General features: G+C 35.0%; 1 protein-coding gene across 1 annotated transcript in view; it reads left to right on the top strand.

Moving 5' to 3' along the window:
- Positions 1–24,826, top strand: part of GLS (glutaminase) — an 80,307-nt gene that overhangs the window by 550 nt on the left and 54,931 nt on the right. Inside the window, 6 exon segments of the mRNA XM_024733670.1 lie at positions 1–72; positions 13,709–13,805; positions 14,161–14,282; positions 19,023–19,152; positions 19,873–19,952; positions 22,765–22,928. The exon segment at positions 1–72 is cut by the window's left edge and continues 252 nt beyond it. Of these exon segments, the coding sequence (XP_024589438.1) occupies positions 1–72; positions 13,709–13,805; positions 14,161–14,282; positions 19,023–19,152; positions 19,873–19,952; positions 22,765–22,928 (665 nt within the window).

Genomic DNA, 24,826 nt, shown 5'->3' with positions numbered 1-24,826 from the left:
CAAGGACAGCTCGGGGGAGACAGACGGGTTCGGCAACAGCGAGGGCAAGGAGCTGGTGGCTTCAGGCGAAAAGTGAGTGTCTCCGCGAGGCGCAGGAGGCCTTGTCCCGCGTGGGGCCCGAGCCCGGGAGGGGCCTGCGGTGGGGAGGGATGGGAGCGGAGGTTCGAGAAGGAGAAAGAAAGAGATGCCGGGCGGCCTGCGCAGTCTGCGCCATGTGATTAGGCCCGGCCCCGCCCGCGCCTTCCCCGCCTGAGCCCCTCGCTCGGCCCTCACTTCCCTTCCCCGCCGCCGGGTGGAGCAGCCAAGGGGCCGGAGGGGCCAGCCTGCCACCCCCCTACCCCCCACCGCGCTGGAGCTGTGGCAGCCCGGCCCACGCCGCGTGCTCAGCGCCCCGGCTCCGGGCTGCAGTGCCTGGCCGCCCGCCCAGCTCTTGGTGGGTGGTGCCCCACGAACATCACCGAGTGACATTTAGGAGTCGGGCGATGGGCAAAGCGTGTGCCTTCCTGACTCGCTGCTTTTCTAGGCTCGAGTTTCCTCTCTGCCTGCCCTCCTTCGATCTCTGCCACCGTCTCTTTGGAAGCCTAACGTAGCAGAGTATTCTGAATATTTCTGGAGTGGCTTCTTCAGGCGTCTGTAGAGCCATGTGGGGCACCGGAAATAACGTTTCCGAAAGGAGATTAGGAGGAAAAGGGTCATGTGGCCGAGAAGACGGGGCACGCAGTACAGACCACCTGTTGGCACTGAGGACCAGCTTTGGCCTGTCTGACATCTTCCACAAGATGGGCGAATTTTTGAAAATACAACTCAAAATAGCCAAGATGAAATGTGACGGGTAAAACACTAACTCAGAAAAAACCCGAGTTAAGTAGCGTTTGTGGATTACATAAATTGTGATAGGGTGTTAACTCATCTATTCCGCACAGCAGCTGAGTTTTAAAACAAAATTGGTTTTTGCTACGCAGTATGAGAGGCAATTTCCTGGATATTTTGTCTTGAGTTAATATAAATGGACGCAAACTTTTTCTCACTGTAGGTAAAAATTTACCTGCCTGCTTTCTTTATATCCTGCTATTTTTCTGACTTTGCACTGACGTTATGTGACCTCTTTTGCTTCCCTTCTACTTACATTGCTTTTTCCAGCCCCATAGTATCATAAGTCAAACTGAAAGTGTGATTCTTATACTTTCAGTCTCAGACCTGGCTTAATGTTTCCTGTAATTGAAATTGGCACCTTCCTAAAACGTTCCAAGCTAAAGTTGTTTTCCCAGACTGAAAAATGTTATTTTAAAAAAAAATCACTTGGTGATGAGCAAAATTTGTGATATCCTGTGATAATGGTTTTATGCCACAAAGTAGCCTATGACTGTGGCAGGTCATTTAACATCTTCAGTTGGATGACTCAAATGTGTTCACATTCTAAAAAGCTAGATTTTTGTCAAATTTCTACCTCTTTAATGTTCTTGAGAGACTAGAATGTGTATGCTTTTTTTTTTAACATCTTTATTGGAGTATAATTGCTTTACAATGGTGTGTTAGTTTCTGCTTTATAACAAAGTGAATCAGTTATACATATACATATGTTCCCATATCTCTTCCCTCGTGCGTCTCCCACCCTCCCTATCCCACCCCTCTAGGTGGTCACAAAGCACTGATCTGATCTCCCTGTGTGCTAAGCTGATCTCCCTGTGCTATGCGGCTGCTTCCCACTAGCTATCTATTTTACGTTTGGTAGTGTATATATGTCCATGCCACTCTCTCACTTTGTCACAGTTTACCCTTCCCCCTCCCCATATCCTCAAGTCTATTCTCTAGTAGGTCTGTGTCTTTATTCCCGTCTTGCCCCTAGGTTCTTCGAATGTGTATGCTTAATTTCATTAGGTACTCTCTTACCTTACTTAACATCATCTGAATTACCAGGCATGTAACAAGTTTAAGTACAGGTGCCCAGAATTGAAAAATGAGTTTACTAGCATTTAGAAGTTGTCCTTAAAGGTTATATGATGGGAACAGCTTTCTATTGAAAAGATGCCTTGCATTCTGTCTCTTCAGTGGCTCTTGTATCCCTCTTTTTTGCCCTTCTGTCAGATAGAAAATTGAGCAGCTTTTGTGATTTACATGTTTCCCAGAAGCTTCTAGCTCCATTGCCGTCAAAATAAGAAATCATTTCTTAGCAATAACTTTGAAACACTATTTTGTCTAATACTTATTGACAACTCTACATAAAAAATGTCCCATCCTGTCCCTCCCAGCCCCCCCAATAAAAACCTGTTTAGTGAGGGAATCCTTCAAGAATATTTGCTTTAAATATATTAAATATATAAAATAAACTTAAAAAAATTTTTTTTAAAAAAGGAATATTTGCTCAGATGCCCTGGGAGTTTGAATGGCCAATAGCAAAACCTTGTTTACCTTAGTTCAAAGGAGCCTGTTTCTGCCACCAAAGTTTGGAGCAATAGCTAGACGGGTTTAGGAGCAATCTAGGTATATGATAAACCTGAGAGCTTTCAATCAAGGATTTTAGGAGTGAACCCCAGCTATCTCCAATTTACATTATAAAATTAAGAGCATTGGCCTCAAGATTGTGAAAAAAATTTTTAATCTGGTTAAAGGTTTATTTCCTGAATGATCTTGTTTTTAAGTGTAGCTTTCTTCCCTTGACTTCATCCATTTTGACTTTATGTGGTAAACATTTCTTTTATTCTGGGAGGTAAGGTTCCAGCTGATCCTGTTATCCTTTCTTATGCTCAGCTTCCAAAGCATAGGTCATCCCTGAATCATCAAGCCACCTGGAATGCCAGCACTCAGGTTTCTGCCAGGTTCTATAGAGGATTATTAAAAGAAATAGCCACGTGAAAATTAAATGAGTTAACATTTTGTAAAAGGCTTATTGGGACAATATTTGTCATTTGTTAAATACTCTATAATTTCTCATTTTAAAAAATTGCTTCATTTTTTGTAAAACCTTACAAGGACATTGGCCTTTGAATTTTAGGCTCAAATGAGAAATTTCTTTCTTTTTTTGGTTTCCAGAAAAAATTTCTCTTGAGAGATCGTTGTACTTCTGTGAAAATGTGATACGCACTGTTTACTTTTTCGCCCTGATTACCAGTAAGCTCAGAGTGAATTTAATACTTAACCATAGCAATTTTATTAGTTCATGTGGCTGGGATATTTGCTTTTCCTCCTTCCCTTGGTCTAACTTTATATTTTACTAACCATACCATATTATATTCTGGAAGGAGGTACGATGTAAGTGAGTTATCTTCTTTTTCCATAGTCAGACTCTTTGAACCACTGTCATCCTAGCCATCTCGTTCAACCAACTTCAGTTCTGGTTTAGGTCACTGGTTAAGGTTAAGATTTTACTACTGTCCTAAATATCTTACAGAAAAATATAATGTTCATTGCTCAGTTTTCCCTGCAGTGCTCTTATTTAATTTTGTTATTATTCCATCATTTTGGAAACCACTTTGCATGGCTCTCTTCATTTTTTATTTTGTTTTATTTTCCTCACAGATTTTATTTTATTAGTAGTATTTTTTTGGAATATAATTGCTTCACAACGTTGTGTTAGTTTTCTCTGTACAATGAAGTGAATCAGCTATACGTATACCTGTATCACCTCCCAGCCCAGCCCCCACATCACCCATCTAGGTTGTCACAGACTGCTGAGCTGAGCTTCCTGTGCTTTATAGCATCTCTTCATTTTTAAATTGTTCTCTCTTGTTCTGTGGCTCTTTTTGGATTTGCTCACTGGGTAAACCCTGAGGCTGAGAGGCCTTTGCTTCTTTCCCACTTGTCTACCTTCTCCATGGCATATCCTCTAATCTTTGTGTAGATAATAGTTCATCTTTCATCCAAGCTTTGTTCTCATATTTATCTCCACATATCTGATGACTTCAAATTTAAAATCTGTACCCCCATATCCATTCTTTTGTCTCATTTCAATCTATTTTGCATGTTGTTTCAAGATTAATTATAGAGTTTTAATTTCAAAATACCACTCCTTCCAGAAAACCAGTATGGACTGGGATGAGCATTATATCAAACAGTGCTATGTAGCATTTGAGATTCTTGATTAACCTTTATTTTAGGCCAATTATTGCCCAACATGAACGTTTTTATCACACTGTCTCTTCTCTCTCAAGAATGCCACACTTCATTTCTGTAAAACCCAGAAGTGTATATTCTTCTTAGTGAAGGATCTCTGGGAAGCGTTGGCAGGTGGGGAAGAGGGCACGTATTTTTAAGTTACTTTTTGTTTGGGCATTTTATTTTTTAATTAGAAAGGGAAAGAGAAAGAAGGACCATGCTGAGAAAGTATCAGCACGTGTATGCTCTTTAGAAAATAGGTAATTCATACAGGATACAATATTGAAAGCATTTCATTAAAATAAGATCATTTTCCCCCTGTCAGATTGGCAGATGTTAAATTAAGTGATGCCAAGGGTATAGGAAATAGGAACTCTTAAGTGGCTGATGGAAGTATAAATTCACCTGTTTTGGAAGGCAGTTTGGTAGTATCTGTTAAAAACTGCATACCCATGATGCAGTAATTGTATGTTTGCTCATCTATATAGTTACAAATATATTAAAAGAGAAGGTGCAAACAAAAATGATTTCCGCTAGCTTCAGATAATATGATTTTATTTTGGTAGTTCATATTCTTTTTTTTTTAACATCTTTATTGGAGTATAATTGCTTTACAATGGTGTTAGTTTCTGCTTTATAACAAAGTGAATCAGTTATACATATACATATGTTCCCATATCTCTTCCTTGCGTCCCCCTCCCCCCCTCCCTATCCCATCCCTCTAGGTGGTCACAATCAATGGAAATCAAGGGGGAAAGAATCGTTACCCCACATGCTGTGCAAATTGAATTTCAAAGATTAAGTACTTAAGCATTTCAGCAACATTGAATTAGGTCTGTTGTATAGAATAGTACTGATAACGAGGTTGAAGCAGTATTTGGGAAATATAGATAATATATTTTGGAATAGAAAGAACCTGTGTTGAAATAGGGAACAAATTCTGTTATGATCCTTTAATAATGCATTTGCTTTTAATTTGTAAAAGTGAACATGTTTACAATTCACTTAAACTAAAATCAAGATTGGAAATACATTTAATTTTGGGTGTGGGCCTTCTCAGTGAACCCCTCAGTCATCTTATTTGCGATTTCCTCAATATTAAAATTCTATTCTAGATTACAGTTATCAGTGAGTTTGAGTTTTGTTTGAATGGCCAGCCATAACATACATCATAACATTTTTTGCTGCCTAATGTTTATTTTAAACCACATGTATCTATTTAGCTATTGATAATATCTGGACATAATCTGTAATAAACTGCAAGCTCTTAATTAATACTTAGATGTAATTCACTGAAGGAGCATGAACGAGATCCTGAAGTTTAGTCTACTTGAGTTTCAGCTTCTTGTTTCTAGGCTTTACTTTTTTTTTTTTTTGCAGTACACGGGCCTCTCATTGTTGTGGCCTCTCCTGTTGCAGAGCACAGGCTCCGGACGCGGAGGCTTAGTGGCTATGGCTCACGGTCCCAGCCGCTCCGCGGCATGTGGGATCTTCCCGGACCGGGGCACGAACCCGTGTCCCCTGCATCAGCAGGCGGACTCTCAACCACTGCACCACCAGGGAAGCCCGTAGGCTTTACATTTTTACAAAGAAGTCTGCCTACCTAAAAATCAACTAACTCAGGAAGTGCCTACCAAATAGAATTCAGTCTTTTTTGGTGAAGGCTTTTATGTAGGGAACAGTGGGAGTGGGGTGGAGGGGGGGAGGCACAATTTTAGTCTGAAAAAGATAAAAGTCACCTTGAAGAGAAATTTGTTGGAAGATATTTGTGGGTTTCTTCAGGTTTTAAAAAATCAGTAAAAAGCTGCACTACTTCCTTCTTGTGACATTGAGGTGGAGAAAAATTATGACTGTAGAAACTGAAAGTCTACTTGTAGGATTTGCATTTTTTAAGGACCTCAGCCTTCAAATCCTATATAAACCAAGGAGTTGCCTTTGTGTGCCATTTCACTTGTTAAGTCATTTGATACTAAGGGGAATGCTTAAAGCTAAGTGAACAGATATATATCTAATTATAGATATCTCTAAATAAGGTAAATAGCTTTCAGGTAGAGACGCTGTTACTATGATTTTATCCTGGAATCTACTCAGGTATAAAATTGCTTTGGTTATGAAACACAGGTGCATAGGACTGAGAACTGTGCTTGGTGGTTTTTCTGACCACCTACAGTGTAATAGAAGCAAAATGTTAATCTTGGCTTCCTTTGGGAAGTATTCTCTGGTTGGTGATTTCTAAAGAAATGTTTACAGTGGAAGTACTATTTTAAAACAATGAACTATCAATGTTGCATAATGAACAAAAGATTGATAGCTTTCAGGATTTAGACTTTTTTTTTCCCCTACTAATTTCTGGTATAGGCCTCAAAAGAAGATTTTTAAATTGTCACCTTGATGAGGATATTTTGAATGACATAGGCACTTAGATTCTTGGTGGGAGTTATTAAAAGAGTACAGACTTTCTGAAGAACAGGTTTTAAGCTGTAGAAAAGCTTTAACTATATTTGTACCTTTTTAGGAATCTAGGCTAACAAAACAAACTGAGGTGTAGAAAGATTTATTCACTAATATTTTTGGCACAGTATTATACTTATTAGAGAAAAGTGGGGAAAAACTTGTGGTCCACATAAGTGGAATGGTTAAGTCAGTTATGGTACATCCACATGAGAATTTCTTATTCAGTAATATAAAATGAATACAGATAACTTTTTAGGGATTTAGGAGAATATAATGTTAAGTCAGAAGTTATAATACAAAATTTTCCATGCGGTTTGATCTCCAGTTGCTTACAAAAAGTAGTAGAAGGGGGCTTCCCTGGTGGCGCAGTGGTTGAGAGTCCGCCTGCTGATGCAGGGGACACAGGTTCGTGTCCCGGTCCGGGAAGATCCCACATGCCGCGGAGCGGCTGGGCCCGTGAGCCATGGCCGCTGAGCCTGCGCGTCTGGAGCCTGTGCTCCGCAACAGGAGAGGCCACAACAGTGAGAGGCCCGTGTACCGCAAAAAAAAAAAAAAAAAGGTAGTAGAAGGAAATAAACCAAAATGATGTTAGCAGTTGTGGTTTGCGAGAATAGACGTTGTTTTTCCTTGCCTCCTTATAATTACTTTTAAGATTTCTCATTATGATAACTCCTGTCATCAGAGAAAACACATCTGTTAAATTTAAAATTTGTAAATCTCTACCTTACTGTCCTAGTCTGCTATCCTAATAGCCTGTTTTTAGTATGTATAACGGTAAGCATCCTCACATTGAAAAAAGTTATGAAAAAGTTTATGAATGGATTTATACAGCTATTTATCAACATTATCTAGTTATCTTCTCTTTTATCCTCAAACATCAAACTTTTTAATTTCTAAACTGTTTTCGGCGTAAGTCTCCTTAGAAAATGTTGCCTATTTTTCTAACGTATTAAAATTTATATTATAAAATATAGAGTTTAAGATTTCTTGTTCAACTTAGGTTTACTGTAAGGGGGTGTTATTGTACTGTGCTAAAATACAGTTATGTTCTAAGACAAGTATTGGCAAACTTTTTCTCTGAAGGGTCAAATAGTACATATTTTTGGCTTCACAAGCTATCTGGTCTGTTAAAATTATTCAGATCAGCTGTTGTAGTGAAGAAGCCATAGACAATAGGTAAATGAGTGGGCATGGCTGTCTTGCGATAGAACTTGATTTACAAAAACCTGTGGCCATTGCGGTAGTTTGCTATTAGTGGCCCCTGCACTAAAATGTATTTATTTGTGTATGGTTTTCTCTCATACTCTGATTGGTTCTGTTTTGAATGGTTTGTTCTTCTGTGGATTTTTGCATCTTGTATCAGTTGCCAAATTTTGTTCTTGGCCTCCATGTCCCCACTTTAGCTATTTTCCCTCACTTTCACCTTCTGTATCTAATTCCCCTTAGCTAAAAAAAATTTGAGGTAAAATTAATGTAACATAAAATGTACTCTTTTGACCATTTTTAAGTGTACAGTTCAGTGGTATTAAGTACTACCATTACTTTTTTAAAGAACCCAGATAATTAAGCTTTATATGTAAAATATGTATCTATAGATCCTTTATGTCTACATAGGTCCTGAGTGAGTAAAGTTTATGATATTTAGTATAGGAGTTTAGGAGGACATCTATTTTGAGCAGCTCAAAAACTGAGAGTTAGAGTTGGAAGTGACTTTAAAGACATCTAGTTCCACCTCATTTTACATATTTTATAAACTGGCTACAGGTATTAAATGACCTAACCAAGTTCGTACAATATTAGGACTTATTGTGTTTTTTCTTCCAATATTAGGAGAATAATAAAGTACTTTATTGAATTGATTACTTTTTTAGGTTCAGTATTCGAAGAGACCTTAAAAACCCATCTTCACAGCTGAAGGTTTTTTCTCTTCTGTTATACTCCCTACAGGTTGTTATTCATCTCTGCTTGAATACTTCTTGACAAGAGAATTTAGTCCCTTTGAAGGCAGACCATTCCATTTTCAGAGTTGTTTTGTTTTTCCTTATGTGTAGCTAGTCTGCCGTTTGTTAACTTCTACCTATATATTTTAGTTATTTTGAAGAAGTCATCTCTAGTGTGATATCAAAGTGATTGCAGTAACAGAATTCACACATCTGTATTTTTACAACTAGAATGATTTGCTAACGGATACTTGACTGAAGGAATACAAGGTTGGAAGGACTAACAGAATTGGACCTTAGGGACTTGATCTGCCCAGGTCCTCATTCTCCCATCGGAGTCAGGCAGACTCTCCCCCTGGGTTAGACTTCTAAAGCTCTACACATGGACAAATTGCCATCAGCTGATGTGGACAGCCTGGCCACTTCCTTACGTAAAGCTGGCTTTTGTGCTTCTTACTTTGACTTGCTCTTGAATAAATTTAAATAAAGTCCAGCCAAAACAGCAGCCCTAATTTAATATAATCTCATCCTTGCTTTGTACAAGGTACAGTTTCAACAAGGCAGAATAACAATTTAGTCATCTAACATAAGTAATTCCCCTATTAGCATTTTGGTTAGAAATTCTTCGATATGTAAGGAGTCTCATCTTTCATTATTCTGAATAAACTCCAGGTATTCCTCCTAAAATGGAGTGTAACAACTCAGCACAGCCAGTGTGGCATAGCAGGAGGAATCTGGGATTAGGAACCAAGTACTGGCTTTCTAGGACTAAATCTGGTCCAGTCACTTAAGAGTTGTGTGACATTGGACATACATATTGCTTGACTTTGAGACTCTGTCCTTATCTGTAAATAGGGGACAGTTTACCCACTTTGCTTTATCATATGAAGTTATAAGATGAAACAACAGAAAATCCTTTTTTAACAATAAAACTTTAAAAGATGTAAGATTTTGTTTTTAAATTCCCCAATAATTAGCCTTGGGACAAAATGATTTAGAGATTGAGCAGAATTTATCACTTTGTCAGATTTACAATGGTATATGGTCAGCCACTATCAATTCAGCTTTCATCCTTCACAGGTTTAATCTGCTAATTTACTGGTGTTGATGGACACTTTCTATTAGTCAGATCACTCTGAAAATCAAAATGATAAACTGATTTAGAAACAACTCCAGATATTTTTTAAAGATCATTGTTTTAAAATGAAGACATAAGTAAAAACACCAAACCATTCTTTTTTATTCTATCAGTGAGCATCATTTTTTTTTTAAACCTAGTTGAAAGTTTTTGACTATCTAATAGGTTTACCACACTACACTGTATTACGCATTTGAGTTATATGGGGTTGACAAAAAAAAAAAAAAGACATTACTCCAGCTTTTATAGTTTGGAAAGGTCAAATGATATGAAACTTTATTTAACAATAAGACAATATAGTTAGTTTCCATTTCTTTTCCTCTTCTCATTTTGCAGTTCATTTTCCTCCTTTCATTTGATAGTACAGTTTTTTATGTAGAAAATTTTGATAGAATAGATAGTACCAAGCCAAATTATAAACTGAATATCAGACTGAGCAGTTTTTTTTTTTGCGGTACGCGGGCCTTTCACTGTTGTGGCCTCTCCCGTTGCGGAGCACAGGCTCCGGACGCGCAGGCTCAGCGGCCATGGCTCACGGGCCCAGCCGCTCCGCAGCATGTGGGATCCTCCCGGACCGGAGCACGAACCCGCGTCCCCTGCATCGGCAGGCGGACTCGCAACCACTACGCCACCAGGGAAGCCCCCAGACTGAGGAGTTTTAATTGTCCTTTGGTATTGGGAAATTGGTTGATCAGTAATCAAAGACAGTGTCTCTTTTCATGTTTGCAGAAATGCCCCTGAATTTAAACTCCATATGTAAATTTTTGGTAGTCTCTTCATTTGGTTGATTTATATAGATCTCTCTCAACCCTGAAAATTAGGTATTTTAACAGCTCATGGGTGGAAACAGGCACCTTAATTCACATATACTGTGCTCTAACTGTTCGCTGTTCTTTGTGAATACCCAGTGAATGGTTACCTTCATTGCTGTGGTCATTCTGTTTCCTTGGCCGGAAACCTCTTCTGTTGCCATATTTCCAGCTTCTACCCATCTTTCAAGTCTAGCTCTAATTCCACCTCTCCTAAAACTTTACCTTATTAGTCCACAGTGAAGTAATTTTCCAGTGATTGGATCCCATTGTTTCTTTCTTGTAATTCCTCATGATGTATGTCTTCTATTTCCCTTTTAGACTGTAAGTAATGACTACTATAATGCTGTACATGTTATAGATGCCAGTTAAATACATGGGATTTTTTTAAAAAATTTTTTAAAGAAGTCATTTCTGTGTTGTAGGCAGGTATTTTGTGAGGGTAAAGTAGGAGAAGGAATGAGTAAAAGAAGGAACAAAATAGCAGTGAAAAGATCTTAAAGGCAGAAATTAGAAAGAAAATGAGGGAGAATAAAAGGGAAGGAATAAAAAGGTATGAAACAAGGACTTTACTTTGGATTTAAATATCCCATTTTAGTTGCTGAGTGTCATAACCATTCATGTTTTTCCTTAAGGAATCTGAGGGCTTATCAACAATTGTTGATATTACAATTTGAAAGCCTGTTATAGTCTATTTTTTTTGTCATTAAAACTTAAATACTTCTCAGGAATATCCTAGTTACTATATAGTCTGAAAACTATAATTTTTAGCTTTTGAGTTTTAAGAGCAAAATGTATTATCATGAAGCGTTGCCACAAAACCATATTAAATTTGGGGAAAGAAAAGGGGGTAATACCAAGAAAGGTCTTTGGAATAACTTCTGTGTTGTTTGGGGAGAATCTGTGCATTTGTTCACCAGACTGTTGAAGTGAACTCATTCTCAAATAAGAGTCTGAGCTTTTAAATGCTAAGATTGCTAGTACATTTTTTTAAAAAATCAACTTTGAACATTTATTTTGTGAGCATATTTTTTAGGGATGACTTAAATCTCTCTCCTATGGATAAAAATTAGTCTCTTCTCCAAAAGCAAGTAAATATTTACCTTTTTTTGCTGGCTGTGGAAGTAAACATGGTCATTTTAATTTTTTTGCCCTATGTACCATAAGCTAAAGAAGTGTATATTTTATGTTACTTACATAGCTTTTAGGCAAAACAAATACCATTTACTGCTGTGATAAATACATAGAAAGCTTATTCTGCAGTTTAAAGTGATAAACTACCACTATCTGAAGTTTATTTGACAAACCACTTTCTGTAAATAATTGGTATGTTATTTTCCACTGATTGTTTTTGACAGCTGGCTCAGTTTTTCTTTAAATGTATTATATTAAGTCATCAGTATTGTTGAATCCTGTTTAATGGTTTTAGATCAGGGTAAAACCTAGAAAAATTGTACCTTATAAAAGTAATAACTAGCTAGTACGTTTGAGAGCCAGTAAAACTGTAGTGGTATATAGTTTGGACTCTGGATTCAGAGAAACAGAGGTTCTAACTATATCTCTACCACTTTGCAGTCTTGGGAAGTTTGTTGACCTGTCTGAGCCTCTGTGAAATGGGGATAGAGTTAGTCATTTTTTTTTAATAAATAATGAATAAATTGAGCTTCTACTGTGTGCCGGGAACCACACTATATTTTGGATAATGGTACTTTCTGTTATGACATCTTTGGAGGGATTAAATTAGAACGAATGTAAAACAGCAGAGTACTTAACAAAAGTGATCAATAAATTTTAACTCTTATTATTAAAATATCCCAAATACATTTTTAAAAGTTCTTTAAGAGCCAAAATTGCTTCAGGGAATATTTATATATCTGGGATATATCATTAAATTACAATAATCCTATGTGTTAGGTTTTTTTTAAACATTGGTATGAAATTCCTATACTTTAGGGTTGACTTTAAAAGTTGGTATAACAGCTTTGAAAACAAGTATAAATGATATTAATGCCAACATTAATGTGTCTTTTAGGAGAAATTTTATATGTCCATATGTAAATGTACATGCTCTGTGAAACAACACTGTATTCTATTGACTTATGGACCACTCTCTAATTTTCTCTTTCTTGAAATACAGGTAAAGTCTTTCCAGATATTTTATATATGTACACCTTCTATACATATACACACACGTATATATTTCTACCTTTGATTTTAATAAATAGTGATGGATGGAGAGGGGATTGGTCTACCCTAGATCTAAAATTCTCATAACATCACTATAATACTTATGGCAGTCATAGATGTTCAGAATATTGAAATGTATTCATTTCAGTTTCAGAGCCCCCAAAAAGAAGACATTAAATAGGTTCATTATAGTTTGTTTACCTGAAAGCTTTTCAACGGATAGGAAAAAATTTTTCTTGATTAAAAGTTTGGTTAATCATAGCACTTTATACTAGATTTTAATGTATTTTTATGGTAAAATTTTTATTCTAACAGTCTTTGTGATTTGTGGCATTTGATCTGTACATATAAAAGCCTAGGTCACTTTAGAAATAGTAACTACAACTACCAACGATTGAGTACTTACTCTCTGCCAGGCAGTGCTCTAAAGATATTGAATGTATTATTAAGTCAACTGATTCTCACAAGAACACTGTGAGGCAGGCCCTATTATCTCACTTTCTCAGGTGAGGAAATTGATTAACAGAAAGGTTAATTAATTTATCCGGGGTGACTCAGCTAGTAAGTATTGTAGCCAGGATTCAAGGACTTACGCACTAGTCTTCACTGTCCAGTACTTAATTGTTCTCTCCCCCAGATTTACAATCAGGTTAACTTTGAACAATATATATGTGTAGTCATCATATTAAAAAACAATAACAACAAGAGAACAAAGTATTGACTCTTACCTGAGCATTGGCTAGGCTCCATAATTAATATTGGGTGATTGTATTAGGCTGTACAGGAAGGTATTACCATAACAGATGGCTAGGCATTAGCACCACTAGAAATAGTACTCAAGATTTTAAAACTTGGGATTAAAGGATATCTGTATTAATTAATGAATCATTTTTTAAACTTGTTTTTCAGTGCGGTTTCAGTAATACTGTTTGATTTTGGTAAATCAGCATTTATTATGATATTAGGTCTTGATAAATAGATCAACTCAACTGTAGTCTGGTTCAATGATTATTTTTAAATGGATATAGCTAAAATCCACTTGAATGTCCACATAAGGGTTAATTTTGTCTTCTTTTTTCCCCCTTTAGTAAAATAAAGCAGGGTCTGTTACCTAGCTTGGAAGATTTGCTATTCTATACAATCGCAGAAGGACAAGAGAAAATACCTGTTCATAAATTTATTACAGTAAGTTTTTATATTTTTCTATCTTCACTTTTTAAAAATCAGTAATACTGAATCAATAATATGGTAATATTGAAATGTAGTCTTAAAGGTCATCTGACGTGTAGATTCTGACTGACACTGTTTCTCTTATTTTCAAATTTTCGTCATGCTCATTTCAAGGTAATCAATGAAAGAAAATGAAAGAAACAATGAGAAACTTGTCTAGAAAGTGGGTAGTAGTGACACTAAAATGCCATATACATATTCAGGTCTTGTGTAGAAGTTTTTATATACAGGAATTAAAAACTTGTAGTTGGAATAAGCATATACCTTATTTGCACTATATATTTACAAACTCTTATTTTTTTAAAAACAGGCACTCAAATCTACAGGATTGCGAACGTCTGATCCCAGGTTGAAAGAGTGTATGGATATGTTAAGATTAACTCTTCAAACAACATCAGATGGTGTCATGCTAGACAAAGATCTTTTTAAAAAGTAAAAATTTCTGCCAAACCTTTAATGGTCACTTGCTATGCTATATGGTGATTTTTCTTTTAAAACGAAATTGCATCTTTGAAGACCAGTGCTTCCTGTGTAACTGAAAAAAAGGGGGGAGGGGACTTATAAACATAAATTGTTTGGAACAACTTGGTGCACATTAAAGTTCTGTAATACATTGGGGCTAAGAATATACTTTGAAACTGTTCTGAGGAAGCGTAGCCATGGATGTTTCCAATTTATAGTACCTGGAGATTGCATTCGGTTTGAATAGAGCACACTCTTTGTCCTGTCATGGTTTAAATTGATCTCTTAATTCATCTGCATATCTTGCAGCCTTTCTCAGCATGGTCTCAGTTCTTTCCTACAAGGTGTTTTAGATGACACCGTAAAATGAGAAGGCTTCAGGCAGCCTATATTCGTTAGTTTTATATGTCTCTGTTGTCTGCTTCTCTCCTCTCTTCAGACATATTACTACATAGGCTTTTGGCTGTTTTTGTTTTTTTCATAATGTTTAAAAACTTAATGCTAATTTTGGACATGAATGCCTTCATTTGATTGAATGAGAATATTTATTTTGACTTTCTTATATTTGCATATCTTTATTATTTATCTTCATTAATGTGTTCCTACTAGTCTGATTGCTTAGTGATTTAATAGACAGCAAGTTTGTCATGGATCCCAAGGAGGTAAATGGTATTTTACAACTAAAATTAAATGAAAACTTGTATAAAACTGTAAACACTACTGTAAGGTATTGGCTTTTTCCAGACCATAGGCTTAGGTTGGAATAGATCCAAAGAATTCCAGCATCTACCTTGAAAGTTTATTTGTATGTATGCATTTTTATTATTTTTTTCTTTTATTGTCTTTTGGGGGCTAGATGATTTGTTCTAGGTGTCTCCTGGGAATATCCTGGAATATTAAGTCATCTGAAGGTATAAGTATTTAACTGAGATCCTCCCAAGTATCTTGGCATACTGTGAAGCACTGCTGGCAATTTTAGATCTCTGTCTTTTCACCACAAGGTTCTTGATTCTGTGAACTCAGCCGACCTTATTAAGTGTAGATTTTAGTTCCATGTTGGAATTGGTGTTAGGAATTTTGAATCTTCAGAACCTGTTTCTTTGTGAAGGGAAGGAAATCACTTCTAGTTAGCTGTGCCTTTGCAGTAAAGATTATTTTATTTTTAGTGTTCATGAACTCTCTGTGCAAAGTATCTTGATTGTGGGGTGCCTTCTGGGGGGTTATTTTGGTATATCTGAGAATGAAGTTGTCAGAGAGTTGGTAGGTAGGTCTGTTGACAATGGGTATAAGGAATTGCTTTGGAATTCCTAAGTGAAAGCAGTATTTTATACCTTTTTAGTACTGGTTAAATTTCTTTTGTGCTTCATAAACATATTGCTCTGTTTAAATATGAAATTGAAAGTAATTTAAATACACTGAGTATGAAGCCAGGAAACAATCATAAAATTTTCTACCCATAAGTATATTAAAAACTAACAATTAGCATTATTTTAAACACTAATCCAATTTTTTTAAAAAATTGATGATTGTAATATAGGCAGTTCCCAACTTGACAAATGCTTAGTGGTATATGTGAACAAGCAATGGAAAAGTTTATGTCTATAGGCATATGATTTCTCTTTTCATCCCTAGAATGAGGTGATTCAAACCTCTGACTGTTGGGCTTCCCTGGTGGCGCAGTGGTTGAGAGTCCGCCTGCCAATGCAGGGGACATGGATTCGTGCCCTGGTCCGGGAGGATCCCACATGCCGCGGAGCGGCTGGGCCCCTGAGCCATGGCCACTGAGCCTGCGCGTCCAGAGCCTGTGCTCCGCAATGGGAGAGGCCACAACACTGAGAGGCCCATGTACCGCCAAAAAAAACAAAACAAACAAACAGAAAACCTCTGACTATTAACCTTTTCAGGTCACCTGGAACGGTGATTGCTTCGGAGAAGTTTTTTCTCTGTTTTCAAAATGAGAAGTTTTCTAGTTAGTTTTGCCAGAAATAATCTCACCTCCATGCAGGTGGGTGCAATGGAATTCATCTTCCCAAAGAAGTAATTTATAAAGGAAAGTGGAAAGGTTTGGTTGAAGTCAACGTGTTGATATTTTACCTAAAATACATTGTTGCTTAATATATTTAGCCTTTGAGGGTAATCTGAGAAACATCTAATATGTAGAATTTTTTCTGAATGGGAAGATGAATTCTATGCATACTTTTTGGAGCATGGTCTGTTTGAAAGTTGGAGACTGCCTGTACCTATCTAGATAATCAATTGTTTTTAATGCTAATAATCTCAATAGAAGTAGAAAATTTGTACTGAAAAGGAATGCCTTATTTATTCATGCATTTTTAGCCATATAAATATTAGAAATATTTTTATGTGTGATCATAATTTTTTTATCTTTTTTGTTTTGGAGGAAATGAATGGTAGTCTTTGTATTTGCTTTTTCTTAAAAAATTCTTATCCACTATGTTATTTTACTAATGAAAAATTATATGTGAGATATTTTGTAAAACATTGATGTGCATTACAGTTGCTAACCCTAAACATTTAAGTAAAGAAGGAAAGAAAAATTATTACCAGTTTACAGATGAGAAAACTGAACAAAGCATGAGAAAGATGTGACTGTTGAAAAGCATAAGCACTTCCTCCTCAGGTCACTTTATATCCCTTCTGGTTTTCTACGTAGATTCATGACATCTATATTAAAATAACTCCCAAGAAAAACATTACAGTTTGTTCATCAGCGTGCAGCTAGACACTCTTTTGAATGGTATTGCCTTGGTTGGCCATAGTAATTCACCAGTGAAGGCTGTTCGCACAGCTTTATGAGCACCTTCTGATAGAGCAAAAAAAAAAAAATCCCAGTTTCACTGACTGTACAATATTGTTAATGATAAAGCCTCCTTTTAAAAGTGCTGTTTAATTTTGAGTAGTTAAATAGTTAGTAGTAAGGTTAATAATTTATGTTTGGCAGTCCTCATATTTTCTCATGTAATACTTCTTGAAAAAGTGGGCATGTAGATTTGATTTGATACAGATATAGTGATTTAAGGTCAGGAATTGTCCTAACTTCTTTCTGCTGAGAAATGTGTCTTTTGTTATATATTACTTGCAACTCACGTGCAAGTTGAATTGCTGTTTGGAGCATATTAAATATTAAGTCAATGGCAAAAAGTATTTATTAGATTAACATTGAAACTATGTCAAAATTTATCAAAGTTTATTGAAGTAAATATTTGTTATCTCTTGGATGTCAATTATTTCTACATCTGTAGATTAATAATGGAAATTAGGACTGTAACTTTTTCATGTTGTAACTGAAGCACATCTTTATCACTGAAAATAACCTATTTTATTTTAAATCAGTGTTTAATTTTATGTTGACCAAGTGAGTATATATTCTGGATTTTTATTAATAGTTAAAGTGTGATAGCTGGCTTTTAATTCTAATTTGTTTTATTTAGAACAACTTGAATTAAGATACTGAGATATAAAAATTTATCATTTACCATGGATTGAAAAAGAAATACCGAGAGTGTCTACTTCTCCGACTCTCCATTTATAATTAGTGCATGTTATTTACTTGAAAGTTAAACACAGATTTTTCTCATCTGTAAAGTGGGGAAATCATCTTCTCAGAGTGTTCATGTTTTGAAGGTTAAGCAGGATAAATAGTACTTGAAACTTAGTACTTTTTAGTCTGTTATGGGCTTAGTCTTAAGTTGATATTATGGCTTGATGCTCAGGTCTGCAAATGTCTTTATCAATTAACTATTCTGTTACTAAGTTTCTGAGACTCTCTTAAGAAGATGAATTTAGAGTATATGGCTGGCTGTTACCTATTTTTAAACTCTTTAAGGTTACATTAATAAGTTGATTTTCTAGCTTGAATCCTTTTTAAAACGAAGTAGAATATTGGTTCAAATCATTAGATTTCATGCTCTCCTATCCAGATGGTTTACCATATCTTTTAAATAATTTTTAACAGTGAAACAATTTTATTCTACAATGTATATACACATCTTACAGTGAATAGAATAATGTAATTTAACATTTTTGGTGATTCAAATAATATAAAATTATTATACTACTGTATATAATTTTTAAAGTTATACATTATTTTTATAAGCATTTTAATAAGTATTTCATATAAGAGACAAATCTGACTAAACGAAGTTGGTATTATTTCCCTTTTTTTAGCTTAGAAATGCAAATTTTTCAAAATGTAATTTAGGAAAAATTATTAAAATACAAAATGTTTATTTTTTTGTGAAATACTAGTAATATGTAGAAATTAAAGGATATGTGTCTGAGGTTATTTCATGGAAGAATAAACAGGATCTCAGCTATATATTAAAGTCTGATTTTTGTTAACCAAATGTCTTGCTGAATGCTTATCAACTCTGGTAGGCTGAAAAGCTTGTTTTTAGATGGTCTTGGTACTTAATCTGGTGGAATGCTCTGCTGTTTTAATCTTTGACACAATTTTTAGGCTAATTTATTTCTTTAACTTGTTCAACAGCTTACAAGCAGCTACATGAAAGGCTGCTTGAAGGAAAGAAAATAATGTGGAAAGAGTATAATTTATAGAATTTAGTTTGTTGTTTAAAATGTTGAATTTCTTTATTGTTTGAATATTCTCCTGATTAATATTGTTATTATTAGCAAGTACTAATATTTGAAAGGTACCCAGTCTATTAATTTTTTTCTTGTATTCCACAGATGTGTTCAAAGCAACATTGTTTTGTTGACACAAGCCTTTAGAAGAAAGTTTGTCATTCCTGACTTTATGTCTTTTACTTCACACATTGATGAGTTATATGAGAGTGCTAAAAAGCAGTCTGGAGGAAAGGTAACGTTTTTCCTAAGCCTATCACTTAATAAATTCAGCTAAACTTGAGGTAGAGAGTAAAATTGTGTAGTTTTGTGTTTTGCTAATTAAGAAATTTAAGTGAAGCCACTGGAGTAAGTGCTTTTAAAATATTTCAAATAGTTAACTTAATTGTTATTTTGGCCAAAGAGAAATCTAAGCTTAAGAGTTCTTTTTGATTTTCAAATGATTGAGATGGCTTTTAAATTTTCAATTAATTAAAAAGTAGCTTACTGGGAATTTCTGCAGGTATGATATCCTTGAACATTAAATAAAATGTTCCCAGTTTTTAAAATCCTCTACATAATATAAGCGCTATTTTATTTATTCTCCATATTGAAAGTTTTTAGGTAATGAAACCCTATTAGCATGACCCCAATTAAAGAAGTTCTCTGTTTCCCTTAAAAAAAAAATCAAATCCTAGGTCTTTTAGACTGTGCTTTTTTAGGAAGACAGAATGCATTGGAAAACATAGTAGGTGATGGAGACTGAGAGAAGTCACTTAGATTTCACTTGTAATCCTCAAGTCTGTTGTGCCCTTAGTTTTTATGAATATTGTTATAAAAGATAGACTACAAAGCCACTGAGTACTATAAAATAACTGTTCATTGGTAGAAGCTAAATTGAGATCAGTTTTTTGGTAGAAGAAAATACTATTTGCCTATATTATATCTGTTAATTTCTTTCCATTGTTTTGCATAGGTTGCAGATTATATTCCTCAGTTAGCCAAGTTCAGTCCTGATTTGTGGGGTGTGTCCGTTTGTACAGTAGATGGACAGAGGTAAGTTTATTTCAGATCCATCAAAACCAACTCTAAGCCTTAAATTTTGCATAACAGTGAACATGAGGTAGAGAGGAGCCTCTTCTGTAATAGTAATTAGCCCCCTGACCTGACATAAATTCAAGAAGGTAAAGAAGTTTAGATTTTAGTTTAAGTTAGAAAACTCAACTGAAACAATACCTTATACTAAATTTTATGAGGCATTTCATCTATCTTATTCACAGTTGTAGTCTTGTTACTTGAATGCTTATTGTTCAAGGAACTGCAGTTCCACATTTACTTAGGAAAAGTGGATTTGGCAGAACATGAAATTATTCACTAATGAACTGACCGCTAATAAAATTAGTCCACCTTTCTTGGCTTAACATGGGTTACCTATCCTGTCATTATCTTTGTTCCTCTTGCTGCTTATATGATTAGCATGGTAGTTAAGGCAATATAATGTAATAAAGTCTCTTACCCATCAGTCATTTTCAAAAGACACAGGATTTCATGAAGTCTACGAAGGTGGTCTTTGGGATGTACTCACACTCCGGGCATAACCACTGACATTTGATGTAGAATTATAAAAAGGATAACAATATGAGGGCACTTCAAAGAGAATGATTTGATTTAAAAAGTCAATTAAAAAAAAAGTAAATTAAGAGAGGCCCTTGGAAAAATAGAGTTCTGAAATATTTTTTTAAGCATGACCTTTTTTATTATGCTATGAGTCAGACATAAGATTTCTTATTGTGTTGTAATTTGGTTTTATCAGTCAGAAAAATTATGCCAAAAAAAGAAAAATCAATATTTTTTTACTCATTGGAAGACTTTAGCTCAGAGGTATAATCTTTCTGGTTTTTTCTTTGCTTTTACTAAGGTAATTATTTTTTTTCATTAAAATATAACTTAAATAAAATGAGATATACAACTCCGAGGTGTATATAGCTTGATGAATTTATATCAGAGATGTAATTTTATCCTAAATTTTGTTAAAACTACAAGTCATTTAGCCATATAATTTTAGATTTTATTTTTCAAGATAATGTCCCAGTTAAAGCTTTTCCACCCATTTATTACAATTTGTATCCCTTAAGTGCCTTCATTGTAAGTGATCCTTTTATTTTTTACTACTTATCTTCCTCAAATATTTACAGTTAAAAAAAACATGTGGTTTGGCTCATTCATTCTTATAATAAGGAATCTGAGGTTCAGAGTTTGTATAAAACTGGCAGAGGTGAAACTAGCACCTGGGTCTGTTAAATTCCAGTCCATTGTTCTCTCCATTATGACAGGCTTTTATCCTTATCTGGGCCTGTGAAATGTACTAAACACTTGTGTGTTGAATTAAATATTGGGTGCTGTGAACAGACACAAATGCATGAGAAGACATGGCTTATCCTTCCGGAGCAAATTCCAGTAGGGAGTGGTATTCCTATTTTTTTGTATTTGGAGGAAATGGTTTATCATGTAGTGGAAATTTTTATATTTGGAAGAAATTATTATCACCTAATTATTGCACATGTGTTTTTTCTTCTTAAACATACTTTGTGTGTAGAGATGATTCTTTTAGTTCAGATTTCTTATCTAGAGATAAGAAACTTGACTTTGGGCTAGAACGTAGGTATTTTTAAATCCAGAGGTAGTAAGACAGGCTTTTGTCAGGTTTCAGAATGATTGCCAAATTGAAGTTATGGTCTGAATTAGAAGTTATATATATATTATATATATATTTATATATACATATTTATTTATATTCCATCATATACTTAGAAGTAAGTGTCTCTCTGATGTCTCCATTAAACCCCCTGTTTGCCCAGGGGTAGTTATTATAGTGCCCAGTTTCACTGTGAATAAATTTCACTCAAATAAATGAGTGCCTGTAATGTGTTGGAACATTGTTTGGGGCACCTGGGATACTTCAGCAAATAAAACAAAGATCACTGCCCTTGTTAAGCTTACATTATAATGGGGCCAGTCACAGTTTTTTCATTTTCAAACCTATTCTCTATTTCATTTTCATCTTAGTTCTGTTGTTTATCTACATGGTGATTATGATTGCCGTTAGTGCCAGCTCTATCAGGTTTATAAAACTGGATGCTGTTTCTTTTAATGGGGCTGAAATTGTCAATAGATATGGTTCACAAGATGAGGTATTTATAGACAGGGTCTCAGAGAGTGGTATTGAATAAACTGAGCTTCATTTAAAAACTAACCACAGTTTAGCCATTATTAAAGCTATGAGTAAAAAAAATTGTGACTAATTTCTAAAAGGGCTAGTTCATTTTATATGATTGAATACAGATAGGAGTAAGGAGGGCCATACCCTGTTGCCATCAGAGGCAATTTTTTCTTTTTCTTTTTCTTTTTTTTTTTTGCGGTACGCGGGCCTCTCACTGTTGTGGCCTCTCCCGTTGCGGAGCACAGGCTCCGGACACGCAGGCTCAGCGGCCATGGCTCACGGGCCCAGCCGCTCCGTGGCATGTGGGATCTTCCCGGACCGGGGCACAAACCCGCGTCCCCTGCATCGGCAGGCAGACTCTCAACCACTGCGCCACCAGGGAAGCCCCAGAGGCAATTTTTTACATTACTTATTATCTAATTTTGAACCAGTCTGTTACCTGAGTACTTGAAAGCTTTTGCCTTTTTATTGCAGTATCCCTGTTAAAATAAACATACTTATATTTATTCTTCAATATCCAAGTAAACTTGCTGTTGAATTATGGGAAAACTGTTATAAATTAGAATTAACATGTAAATAACAGCTCCAGTTATTGTTACATTTTTTCACAGTTGATCTTAATTATTTTTTAAATCTACTTTTAAATAGGCATTCTATTGGGGATACCAAAGTTCCATTTTGCCTTCAATCCTGTGTAAAACCTTTGAAATATGCCATTGCTGTTAATGATCTTGGAACAGAATATGTGCATCGATATGTTGGGAAAGAGCCAAGTGGATTAAGGTTCAACAAACTGTTCTTAAACGAAGATGGTAAGAATTATATAAAAGTTACTTGGAAGAAGAAATACCTCATTTTCCTGTGTAAATCTAACTACTTTTTTTTTCGAAGAAAAAGAAAATTAAAAGCATTGATACTTTTTCATTTGTCATGGAACTTCTGTGAAACCCATAGAGATAGTTAACCTACTTTAAAAAACAGGTTTTTTAGGCGTCTCATACCACTGGAAAGTGGGCTAGAGAAAAGACAGAGGCAGGAAGTAAGATTTTCACTTTATAACCACCTATAGGGGAATATCTTATAAAGTCTCACAGGGTCCAGAATTTGCTTTAAGATAATTCAGTGGAGTGTAGCTGGGAGTGATGCATGTGATTATTACTCTATGTTGGTAATCATTGAAGCTAAATGATGGGTACATGCATGCTTATATACTTTTCTTTCTACTTTTGTATATTGTATATATTTGAAAACTTCCATAATAAAAAGCTTTAATGGTGGCCCTGGTTGAGGTGATGTTTTGTTTTTTCTCCTTCATAACATTTAGTATTTGAAAGAAATATCTTGTGTTAAATAGTTGGATAACTAACAAGTCTTATTGCTTTACAGGAATCCAAAAGAAAAGGGGAGGACAAAGGTAGTTAGTACTTTTGATCTGATAGAGGTTTTAAATCTAAACACCAACCTATAGATTGGTTTCTGTTTTTTAATCTTTCAGGCATATGCTAGGTTCCTCATTGTGTGACAAGTTAAAATAGAATTGAAGAAAACGAGTGAAGGAATTACAGTAATGGTTGTGAGAAATATACTTTTGTATTTTTTCTTTCTGCTGGATGAAAAATAAAAAATATGCCTTATACTCAGTATTGTTTTATGAGTTTTTAAAATGAAGTTACAAGACTGATACTTTCTTATGCTTCTCTTTCTATTTGTTTTGAGGGCAGTTGCATTTTCTTACTTATTTTACCATAATCTTTCTATCCTGATGCTACATTTGATTTTATGGAGATTACTGTAAACTAGCAACTTCAATAAGGACATATGCAGAAGTACCTTATTTATTAAATTCACTGACATCTAGATTTAATATGGAAAGAATATTTTTGTTCTCACAAGATTAAACATTTTACAAGAAAAATTACTATTTTCCCAAAAATACAAACTTGAATAAACTAGGTGGTTCTGGTGAATTGAGTGGTAAGAAATAAAATAGGCTTGGGGTAAATGACTTTAACATTGTAAGTAATACATTTTTTTGCCATATACATTTATTGACACTAAGTCTATAAGAAAAATCACAATAAGAACTCAGGAATTTAGCACTGTTTTGTAATAACTGAACATAAAGTTTAACAAGAGGTTTTGCCTTGATATTCTTTGACTTTTTCCAAGCCTGAGCCAATACCAGGAATCTGGGAAATAATGGGAAAATGAAGGCGTCACTATACCATACCACTCCTTCTTGAGTTCTGCATAGGTTCTGTGCTCTAGAGTCTTGGTTTTAGATTAGCCCCAGCAAGAAAAGAGTTTGTGGGTCTTTTTTATATTGAAAATTTCAAGGGTAATTTATGGTGAAACTGCACTCTGTGTATGTATGTGCATGTGTGTCTATCTAGCGTTATAAAATTAAAAGAAACAAATATATTAATATTATCCTAGCTTTGTAAGATTATGATGATAAATTAACATTAATCTGAATATAATGAATAGATAAAGAAATTATAGTAGTTACTCTTTTACTATCAGCCTCAGTCATGACCCACATCTTTGTAAGGTTCATATACTTAGTTTGAAAAGCTTTTTCTGGTATAATATGGAAGAATTTTTTGCTTGTTTTATTCCCTTAGAATAAATATTTGTTAAAATTAATCATTTTTTTGCATTCTAGTTAAAAACATGCCCCAAAATTTCAGATGTCCATTTTGTCATTATA

Source organism: Neophocaena asiaeorientalis, unplaced genomic scaffold (genome assembly GCF_003031525.2).
Source record: "Neophocaena asiaeorientalis asiaeorientalis breed wild unplaced genomic scaffold, Neophocaena_asiaeorientalis_V1.1 scaffold24, whole genome shotgun sequence".
In the NCBI taxonomy this organism is placed as follows: Eukaryota; Metazoa; Chordata; class Mammalia; order Artiodactyla; family Phocoenidae; genus Neophocaena; species Neophocaena asiaeorientalis.
The sequence above is the reverse complement of the archived record's forward strand: the minus strand, read 5'-3'. Positions and strand labels throughout refer to the sequence as shown.